Source organism: Sinocyclocheilus anshuiensis, unplaced genomic scaffold (assembly GCF_001515605.1).
Source record: "Sinocyclocheilus anshuiensis isolate Anshui unplaced genomic scaffold, SAMN03320099.WGS_v1.1 scaffold817, whole genome shotgun sequence".
NCBI lineage: Eukaryota > Metazoa > Chordata > Actinopteri > Cypriniformes > Cyprinidae > Sinocyclocheilus > Sinocyclocheilus anshuiensis.
The window spans coordinates 529,650-541,584 of NW_015536521.1; the positions used below are offsets into that span (position 1 = coordinate 529,650).

Sequence of the window (11,935 nt, forward strand, 5' to 3'; positions counted from 1 at the left end):
CTGCTTAGCCCCGGATGCTGTTCTGTAGCTACAAAAGGGGGCAGATTTTTTCCAGAACTGCCATTCCGTGTGGGTAGGTGGCGGAGGAGGACTCTGTCTTTAATCATGTCGATTTGATTTGGCTAATTAAAAGAAACATCAAGAGGAAATAATGTGAGGCAGAACCGCAGTGCTTAATTGAATATGAATGTGCTAGTTCGTAGTGTGATCTTTAAATATAAGCTTGACAAAAGATGCTCATGTATTCAGTGGCTGTTTTGTTGCGTATGTGCTAATAGTAAATTCACGCCACGGACTCGCTTTCTAAAGTGCCCTCAGTGCATCCTTATGCTGTCCATTACTCTCCAATGTAAGAGCAGAAAGCATGGCTAATTCTATTTGGTTCTAGCTCAGATAGCACACTGACCTGGGAACCGGGCTTTCATCAGCAAGTGTTGAGTGCTTAAATCTGCACTAAAACATCATTAGGGGGAAGATAACAATTCAGAGTGGGTTTTCTCACTGTCACGAGTGGACAGGAACATGCCAAACACTTTGTCAGGGCCGCCTCTCCTGCTCTCTTCATTGTTATGCGCTGTGTTGTAGTCATGCATCACGCTCAAGGGCAGATAATGACCTTAATGACAATGATCGTACCGGGAGAAAGAGAGGAATGCTTTCTATTTGGATTTCCAACTGGTTTCCCAACCTGCATATGTTTAGCAAGACCTGTTCGGTTACAAATGAGCACGCCACGCACCCGAGACACTTTGGCATGTGCTGAAAAAGTGCGAGATGGGTCGCTTTGAGAGACACTACATTTATGTCATTTTGTTACTTACAGACAATAAAGTCACTGTCACTTCCAGAACAATGCATGCAATGCAGCGGTACAAAATGATCCTTCTGCGGGGAGAACGGTCTGTCTGCTGCGTTAAAGCGGAAATGACATGGCTGATATATTTGGAATAGCATAGGATTGAGTGTTTTCATTCCAATTATGCTTCATATTTCTTCTCTCCCCTCCCGTCCCATGTGTGCACATTGGCTTTATTGCACAGTGCTGCATGCTGTATGGAACGGCTATTAAGAAATGTAGTCACTAATCTTTTGACAAACATAAGAGAACGTAATCTTTCACAAGACCTTTTTGAAGGTTTTCCACAGATTCTGTGCCGTTGTTAGCCTTTCAAAACAGGCCTTTTAATTTATCTTTTCCTCCCCGTCTACTATTCGCAGAAAACGACCTAATAGACCCTTCTATTTTTCCTTATGCTCTTTCTCCAACGAGTGGAGAGTATTATTTAAGGCCAGGTTTTGAAAGGCAGAAAAGCTGTTATCACTTTCAAGGTCTTTTGAAAAGTCCTCTTGTGCACGATCACAGTAATTAATTCGAAGCAAATGAGAAATTAAGCGCGCGTTTTGTGTGATCAAATTAATTTTTCTTCGCTCGCGGAGTGCATATTGCTTCAATATCTTCTCTTCCGCCATGCAAGCACCTTTATTTATGGATGCTGAGCTCTGTATGGCACCCTGCTGCACAGTGATCTGTTTTCCTGGGCCAAATTTACTGAGCAGTTACGCCACATTTGTGCGTGGTAATTCATCTTAAAAACCTTTCTTATGTCTTATTCCCTTAACTTGTTACCTTATTCATCTGTCTTATTCTCTAACCACTGAAATAGTGCTCTGTGGGTATTTTAATTAAGTCTTTGTCATTATATGTGTAAATTAGGTCTGATTGATTGATTGATTTCAGTAGTAGTAGTAGTAGTAGTATATTGACAATTTATTATTATTATTATTATTATTATTATTGTGTGGTGCGATTGCTTTTATATTACATTCATGGAAAGCAAGCTGCTTCAATTTGATCATGTCAGCATTAATTCTGTCATTCACTGGCTATTTTAATTAAGTCATTTGTCATCTTGTACATAAATTATGCATGATGATAACGATGATGATTTTTATTTTATTTATTTATAGTAATAAGAACTATTTATTTATTTATTTATTTTAAAGGTAACTATTATTATTATCATTATTATTGTATGGTGCATTTGCTTTTATACTATGTAGTCGTGGAAAACAAGCTGTTTGTTTCATTTTGACCATGGAAGCATTTCTTTCATTCACTGAAACAGTGCTGGGCCATGGATATTTTAATGGATATTTCAAGTCATTTGTCATCTTGTATATAAGTTAGGCTTGATGAAGATGATGAGGTTTTATTTATTTATTTTAGGGCAGTCAAACCGATTAATTGCGATTAATCGCATCCAAAATAAAGGTTTGTGTTTACAATTAAAACGTCTGTGTACTGTGTATATTTATATGTATACACAAACGTTTAAGAAATATGTGTGTATATATATTTATTTTATTTATATAGGATTTATTTTATACAGAAATATAAATATATAAATTATATATATATAATATATATATTTTTTGGGCATATAATTAAATAATAGTCTGCTGACTTAAAAAGAAATGTTTTTGTGAAGGGTGTTGTTTAATCGATTTGTATTTTTTCCGGTGTGTTAGTGTGCAGGTGGCAATTTATGTATCGGTGTTTTTTTTTTAGCTTTACCGGGAATTGATAGAATAAAAAAAAAATAACTCTTTTGACTTGGCAAATTTTTGAATTCTTTGCCTTGTCTGGCACCCGAACAATTTAATTACTTACCTTAAATACTACTATTTAACTTTGGGGGGCCACCACCGTTACAATGTATTTCTTAAATGTATACATGTATGTGGGTCAAAGACGAAAAAGGGTTTAAGCATAAAAACAATAAGTGTAATACAGCTTTAAATTGTTGTTGTTGTTGTTGTTTTCAGTACATTAGAAAGTGTCCTGTTTAATTAAATAGTTTTTTTTCTAAGCAAAAAATAAATATAAATTTTTACCATGATTTACAGAAAACAGCCACTAAAATGTAATTCAGTGTTACAATCTTTTGAGGCATATTTACTACAAGAATCAGTTTATGACATATTAAAAGACTAATTCGTTTTACCCCAAATACTACTTACTTGTAATAAATATGCGTTTTGCCCATTTGTCAGTAAGAATTTTTTACTAATTTAAAAACACAATAAAATTTAATATGCTCCCTTATTCTTTTATATATTTTAATATGTACACGTCAGAATAAGCATGTCCTTTGAATTTTTACATAAATATTGTGATACACTGAATGACAATGTAACATTATTTCAACCAAATTTTGACATTTTATCCTCCAAAAACTATTTTAAAACCTTAAAAGTAGACACTTTACTTACATTTAATGTGCTTTCTATGGACATAAAATCCCTTTTGTAAATTTCTTTTGATGCAGACATCTTAACGTCTTTGACCCGTGTGTGTGTGTGTGTGTGTGTGTGTGTGTGTGTTTTTATGTATATATAAATATACACAGTACACACACATGTATTATGTAAACACAAACTTTTATTTTGGATGCAATTAATCACGATTAATCAATTTGACAGCCATTTATTTATTTATTTATTTATTTCAATAACAACTAACATTGATTGACTGATTGATTCATTGATTTACTGATTGATTGTTGGGATTTGTTATTTATAAATGTATACTATATTCACGAAACTTTGTGAAATACTTGCATCAGTTTACATCAAACTATTCCATGGAAACCAAGTATTACACTTTTTTTTTTTAAAATAGCTATTTTGTGTTTTCTGTTGATCAAGTAGTAATTCATAAAATGATGATTCAGTTATGGACATGTAGGACATTCCTACAGTGTGCCGTATATTGCAGTATTCTGCTGCAAACTCTACAGCCTAGCACTCAAAACTGACCCGCAATATCAGACGTTACTGTTGATTTGCTGTAAGCATTGAGCAGTTATCACAGATTTGCATATTCCCTTTAATGAATTCGGCACACATACAGCGCACACAAATAAAAGGAGTGTGGTGTGATCATGCCGCTGCATACTCCTCATTAATAAACATGCATCATTTACACTCCTCACCTGATGCCCATACTACGCTCCCATTCTGTCTTATTATCGGTCATCCTCTGCTGTCAGACGCTGTCACTAGTGCACTACTATGCTCAGCCACTATATGGGTAAAAGAGAGAGGTGTTGATTGACTGAGAGGGCTTCAGGGGGCTCAGAGCTGTTTAAAACACTAGCTGCGAGCTGGTTTGTGAATATTCATCTGTGAACTGATCGGCAAATTTGCAAAGCGAATGAGGGTATCTGTCAACTAGCCCAGTCTGTTACACTGCAAAGTGCATTAAAGATTGATTTCATTATGCTCAAAGATTCTCAGCCGAGGGAATCACACTGCCAGGTCTTGATTTTGTGATCAAACTGGCCTCGTAATAGAAATTCACAACTAAAGGCCAGAAATTATTGTACTTTGATGTGAGTCACAGACTAAATTTAGGAGTGCATTTGAGCTTGGTCATAAATTAACATACTGTCTGTTTTATTTTTAAACTTTCAGAGGCCTGGTCAGAGGATTTGTGGTGGTGACGACTTACTGGTGGAATGCAGATGCACTTCTCTAAAGGAAGCTGAGGATTTCTAGGGAAAGAAATCATGTATTTGACCTACTATCTACAAAACGAAAAATACAACCGCAGCAGTAATCCTACTTTCACCAGAGGGTGAGATGCATAAATCGGTCTTTTAACATGTCGAGTCAACTAGATTTTTAGGGCAGTTTTAGATTTCAAAGCGCTAAGTACCGTGTGAGTTTTTTTTTATTTTTTATACACGGTCTTTCAGAAGTGTTCCTCAATGGAGTTACTCAGAAGAGAATCAAGATGGAGAATCAAGTGAAAAGAAACTCTAAAATATTAGGAGGTTTTTAGAAAACTGGAACCTTGCTATTTCTGCAGCGCTATTTTGGAAAGGCCAGATAAAATAATACGCTAGACTGGAAATAAATCTCTCCTCTGCAGTGGATTAAGAGAAACGGAACATTAGAAAAGGAGGATTAGGAGCACGCTTGGAAGATGATGACACGGAAGTGGAGGTGCAGCGCGAAGTTCTCGCGGGCCTCCGTTTGGCTGGGGCTCATGGTGGCCATTGCAGTCACCACGGCTCTGGAGTTCGACGGTCTGCCCGGTCAGTGGGTTCGCTATGGACCCTGGGAGGCGGGAGCCACCGGAGAGCTGAGCTTCACCATGAAGACGAACATCAGCAAAGCTGTGGTGCTGTACCTGGACGATGGCGGCAACTGCGACTTCCTGGAGCTCTTGATCAACGACGGCCGTCTGCAGTTGCGCTTCGCCATCCACTGCGGTGAGCCAGCCTCATTGCACATGGAGACACACGTCAACGACGAACGCTGGCATCGCGTGCTGCTCACGAGGAATTACCGTGAGACCATGCTGGCAATGGACGGGGAGAGCAAAGTGGTGGAGGTGAAGTCCAAGCGAAGGGAAATGATGGTGGCTAGCGACTTGTACGTGGGTGGGATCCCACCAGATGTGCGTCTCTCTGCCCTCACGTCCAGCACGGTCAAGTACGAGCCGCCTTTCCGAGGCCTGATCGCCAACTTGAAGTTAGGAGAGACTCCTCCTGCTCTCCTGGACAGTCAGAGCGTGAAGAACGATCTGGAATACCTGTGTACTAAACAAAACCCCTGCAGCAACGGAGGACGCTGCTCCATTCATGACAGCGAGGTGCTGTGCGATTGCTCTAATACTGGCTACAAAGGGAAATACTGCACTGAAGGTAAGCAAGGTGATGTGCTTCAAGGCCTTACATAACTTGAAGATGTTCTTATCACAATGCCTTACTGGATAACGCACTTAGCTGTCAAGGTAAAATGTTTGATTTTATGGAACTCAAGGGCTCAGAAGTTGGAAATTATTAACCATTATCTGATCTGGTCTGCCTGTTTTCTAATCGTTTGGTTGAGTGTTTGTCTTATCTTCTTCCTCTGCTCTTAAACTGCAGTTTGACTGCAAAAATTTTTGCAATATCTATAGTGTAACTGCAGCACGGTGTTGAAATTTTTAGGAAAGTTGGGTGATTTCAAGGAATTGCTCAGCCAAACATGGAAATTCTGCCATCGCATGGGTTTGGAACAAAATGAGGGTGATTTTCGTTCTTTTGTGGAACACAAAAGGAGACATTTCGAACAATATTCTGGTCGCTCTTTTCTATTCAGTTACAATGAATGGGATTTTGAAGATTTGAAAAGGGTGCAAAAGCAGCTTAAAAGTGGTTCATATGAATTGTGTACTATGTTTCAAGTCTTCTGAAGGCATATGGGAGCTTTGTGTGAGGAACAGACTGAAATTAAGACTAAGCTATATTCAGTGATAATCTTCCTCTCCAGTGAACTGATATCCACTGTGACCTGATCAGTGAACCAGTGAGTTGAAGTTTAGGGCAGATGTCAATTTTCAAGGAGTTAAATTGTGCGTTCTGCACACAAAGCTATTATATGACTTTAGAAGTCTATGAATATAGCATGCAAGTCAGATGGACCACATCTGTGAAGCATTTGTGGTGCCTTTTTTTTTTTTTTACCATTTTGCTACTTGACAAACTCAGGTCTCGTTAACTTTCATTATGTTAAGAAGAGTGGCCAGGATGTTCTTTAAAAAATCACCTTTTGCATTCTTTAGAAGAGAAAGTCATACAGGTTTGGAATGACTTGATGGTGAGTAAAAAAATGAACCATTCCTTTGAAGTTGTGATAAAACGTAAGTTGCGGCAGATCTTTTCTTCCATATTGTGACATGCATTCAGGTGTAACAGGAACAGACTTACTTCTATGCATCGGTTGTTGATTGATTTAGATGTGGGTGTAGCACTAAAATAGGTGAAAAAAGGTATTTTAAAATGATGAGGTCAAAAAACAAAAAAACAAAAAAAGGAATGGGTTCTATAACAGGCTGAATTTTCATTTCGTGCCGACTTTAATGAAGCACTGAAACACCACTTTTACAGTGGTGTGTTTCAGATGGTCTGGTATAACAGCACATTAGCCTTTTAAAATGCCTTGAGAATTTATAGCTAATGAGATATCTTTGGATGTAGATCTCATTAGATCAGGTTCAGAGGGTTTGCATGTTTACAGCTGTTTAGAAAAAAACTTATTTTAACTGTAAATAAAGGATTGATATGCAAAAAAAAGCATCTCAAATATGCGATGGAAAGATAAGCATAGCACATTATTTGTATCCTGATGTCAGCTTCATTCATATTAAATGGTTTCTTTTAACCTTTTTAATACTGAAAATGTAGCTAAACAAAATGGGGGAAAATCTAGTTATAATAAATGAAAATCATGCTACCTACCAAAGTAATAATCCACTAAATCATGCCAGCATTATCACCGTGAGACATCTTTCATTTTATATCCGTATTATTATGTGAAATCCAATACAAAGCACCAGTAAATCATATCATAGCCTTTCGGTCTGATGTATTTCGCCAGAAAATGATCAGAACTATGTGTTTGCATTAGTAATTTTAGCTGTGTACGATCTGTATGCATGTGTAGCATATTCCCGTACTAATTTGATGAAAACATGGACATGTGTTGGAGCATGGGAGAGCAATTTGCCATAGAAACTGTTCTAGGTGACATATGTAGACTAATTAGGGCCACTCAGCAATGTCTCAGCCCTTTGGAGAAGTCACAGTCTGTCATAACGCGGTACGGTGTTAAACCCGAGGCCAAATCTGCATGACTTCATACAGAAATATATTTGGTCCGTTTCTCCTTCTAATTGAACAGGCAGCGAGGACAGAGACCGTGGCAGCTCACGCTTGGCTTTTCACTTAATGCAGTCTCAGGTTACCCACTGTGGAGTCGGCAGGAAGCGGCGCTTTGCTCTGTACAGAGAGAACGCCAGCGTGACGGAGTCCAGCAAGTACGTTTCGAATTAACATGAAATATTCCGGCGCTTCAAAAGAAGAGAGATATGTGGGATGGGGAGACGTTAAGAACAGAAAAATAAATCCTCCTGAAAGTTGATAGAGCAAATTGGATTTGACACTGGTAAAGGACAATATTAAAAGGAACAATTGGTTTTCGTACGCCTTAAATCCTTGCTTTTACTCCAGGGATTATCCATCGGAAGACTGATTTATCAAACACAGAGGAGTATTTGAGTATTCAAAAAAATGCATAGATAATCAAGAGTCACAGTGTAATTATTATTTCTAGTTAAGTATTGATATAACAAATCCTCTGAAGAATTAGCAGAGACTCATCAAATGGTGGCGGTTAATTACACGCGTGTCTTTTCATATTTAACAATATTCCCAGACTGTGAGTGGGAAGTGGTCTCCATCGCCGTGCCCTTGTCAAACCTCCCAGGTGAAATTTTGCAGGCTTTTACCCTCAAAGCTAAGAGGGCCGTCAGTATCAATTAAGGCTGCCCTCGCCACAATGGAAATCTAGGCCAAAGCGATATATCAGCAGTGTGCAAGTGTGCATCTTTTCTCTTGCATCTGCATCAGGCATGCTAATGAGATCTCAACCCAGTTGCATGAGCGGTGCAGAAACTGCAGTGCTGGTCAGACGCTGTATTATCGCCACCGCTTCTGTGCCGTATATATATACAGCATTAACACGGGCCTGCTGGGAGCTCTTAAAATCAATACGGTTACCATTTTAAAAGGCACATAAGCAGAACTGCACACAGGCACAAGTGTTCCTCATTAACGGGATGCTTTCATATGCCTGGAGATGATGAAAGCAGGCTTTTACTTTTATTTGTACAGTACCACAGTCTTGCAGGGCTGGAGGAGATTCTGCGGTAGCGTTTATACTGCGGTATATCCTTGTTGTGGTTTGAAGAATCTGACACCAAGCAAAAAACTATAGCAAGCAAAAATAATATACTCTGCAAACTCTCACAGATGGGTGCTTTCAGTGTTCTTTTCTTTAGAATTTTTTTTTAAATAATTTTTTTTGCCATCTATCCAGAAACATATATTTCAAAAAAAGAACATTCAGTCAGTATATCGAGCTGTAGTTGTTATTGTTGTATTAAAATCAACCCCATTTATTTTGTATTGTATTTTATATAATAATTTGTATTCATTTATTCATTAATTTGTCCAATCACTTGAATAAAGCAAACCAAAATGTGCAATTGTATTTTATAGTATATGAAAATAACTTATTATTTCTTTGATTCACTGATTCATTGTTTATAATATTTGTATTTTTAAATAACTTAATTTGTTTGTTTTATTAATGCTAACCAAATATTCATCTTTATAGCATCTATAATAACTTGTATTTATTAATAGCTTGCATTATATTAATTAATTAATTCACCCTACATTTCATTATAGGCATGATTTAATTTTTATGATTTTTTATTTTATTTTACATTAGACACGTTTATTTAAAGCGATTTAAATTGTATTCAGGTTTACCTTTTGTCGGTTAATGGCTTCCCTGGGAATCATACCCATGACCTTGGCAATACTAGTGCCATACTGTTTGAGCTACAGTGGTTTCAATATTGCAGAAATAACTCTATCATTATATATACGATTACCATGATATACAATTACTCATACAGTGATATAAGGTTTTGGTCATACCGCCCACCCGTACAGTCTACTGATTAATTCTATAAAAGCAAGAGCACATCACCGAAGAAGTCTAGTTTGCATCAAACAAAAAACCTTTTCATGTACAGTAGCGTTGGACTCCATCCCTTCTGTGGTCTTTTTAGTCTGTATGAGAGACTCGATTCGCAGAGGCTGTTCTTTAAGTGTACAGGGAACAAGCTTTCACTGTGAAAACAAGGCCATCCGCTCCCCAGGATTAAATAATGTAGACAGAGAGTCTGTCTTATTTATCAACACACATTAGTCTGGGTCACCCTCAACATCGAGCTGTGTGTGCCAAGGATGCAAGCATGTCTGTATTTCGCTATCAGACAGGCATCTGCTGCCATTGTGCAGTTTTGTATTTATTTTGGGGCCAAAACGCAAGCGAGTGAGGTTAGCTACATTCACCCGGCTCAGGGCTTGTGTGCTTTTGCCAGTAGCCGGTTGTGCGGTAATCAGCACCATAGTTTACCACACTTGGCAGAGGGCACAAGAAGCCAAATAATGGTTTACACACTAGGCAGCAATTCAGCAAGTAATTAAAACAGTACATGGAGTCTTTTCAGCTGCCTTGTTAATTTTGCTTGGTGGCCGTTTGCAATACAACACAGTCCCTGTCTTTTGAAACCTTATAATAGCTTCCTGTGAGGAACGGGCTGAAATTGAAGATGTATTTTATTGATAATCTTCCCCTCCAGTGAGCTGTTAACTTGAAACTGCTGACCGAATCAAGAGTAAATAACATTTATTTTTGTGTGAAGTATTCCTTTTTTTTTTTTGATTTGCCAATTAACTGTGGTTAATAGAATGAATTTGGTGTTACTAATAATGTTGGATGTATTTGAATTACAGGAAGATCAAATATCAGTTCTACATATAGATATTTAGATATTGATATCTATCTTTGGTGTCAGTGAAAAAAAATCGGCACAGGAGGATGAGAATTAATATAAAACGTAATTTTCCAACTCCGTGTCCCTCATGATTCACCCACTTATTTTCTTTCATGCAATGAACACTCGGTTATCGGTAGGTCTACATGATCTGTCAACACACCACCTGATTTTTGCGGCAGGTCTTTGCAAGGTCAAAATGAATGCTAGCTCTCCTTCTCAGAGGGGAAAGGATCTTCGTGTTAGATATTGCTTGCATTTGCTTTCTTTGTTTAATAAAAGGAGCTTGTTGGAGCTTGTCAGATTTGCTTTTAGACCTAGGAAAGACACCCCAAATCCCATCCCTGTGCACTCAAGTGCATTTGCTGGTTTGCCTGTGTGGCTTTGCATTTTCAAAATTCGTATAGTGAAAAATAAAGGCAGACTGCAAAGGGATAAAAGGGTATTGCTGGAGTTCATGTTTTCATGGTTTTCATCCACAAAACGTCAGGATTACTTGTTACTTATTTAGCTTACTACTTACTAGCTAATTCTCATTAAATTAGTTCTTAAGTGTCACACATTTATTTGTTCCTGATTTAAAAAAGGAAATATATCATTTAAATGGTGTAGAACATCAGAACATAATGCTAGGATCAGTGCATTATCAAATGATATATTAATGACTGTTTCTTCAATTACAAGCACTGTATATTTTTTATTTATGTTTTTTAAGATAACAGATTTTTTGTTATATGAAGGTTAGATTTTTCTTGTAAATATTTTATCATGCCTTCATACTTCATGCTTTTAAAAAAAACCTTTAATGAATACATTTTCTTGTAACCTTGGCCCAGACTTAGACTTTCACTCCTAAAATTTTAGCAAAAGTGCACTTGTTTACCAAGTAGACATCAGTGTCAGTGCTCAAGATGAAACATGACACATGGGATGTGTGAAGAAAATAAACAAAATACTTTTTATTTTTGTCTTTAAAATGCAAAAAGTCTGAGCAAATTATCTGTCTGTATTTACAATGCTTGTTTTTTTTTTTGGTGAGGCCAATGAAAACACTGGCAGACCAAGTCGAAATCTGAATTACTGACTGGGCCAAACAAATTTTTTTTTTTTACTTTGATCATACTTTATTTTAAGCTCCAATTCTTGCTATTAACAAACCATTAATTATGACTTTTGCTTTAAAAAGCTACTAATTTGCTGCTTATTAATAGTTAATATAGTAGTTGTTAAGTTTAGGGGTAGGATTAGGGATGTAGAACATGGTCATGCAGAATATGTACTTTATAAGTACTAATAAGCAGCCAATATGTTATTAATAGGCATGCTAATAGTTAATCGTGAGAATGGGTCCCTATACTAAAGTGTTACCCTTACTTTTGTGCCCTAGGAGACTAAAACAGCAATTGCATTGAGATTCAGTGAAAAAGTAGTTTAAGAATAATGTTTTTTTTTTTTTTTGGAAAGAGTGCA

At 37.2% G+C, this 11,935-nt stretch overlaps 1 protein-coding gene across 1 annotated transcript in view; it reads left to right on the plus strand.

The window, feature by feature from the left end:
- The window catches only part of LOC107693770 (neurexin-2-like), a 415,962-nt gene that overhangs the window by 55,479 nt on the left and 348,548 nt on the right, over positions 1-11,935 (plus strand). Inside the window, exons 2-3 of the mRNA XM_016493287.1 lie at positions 4,477-4,639; positions 4,761-5,714. Of these exons, the coding sequence (XP_016348773.1) occupies positions 4,991-5,714 (724 nt within the window). The 5' untranslated portion in view covers positions 4,477-4,639; positions 4,761-4,990. The remainder of the gene's footprint in view (positions 1-4,476; positions 4,640-4,760; positions 5,715-11,935) is intronic.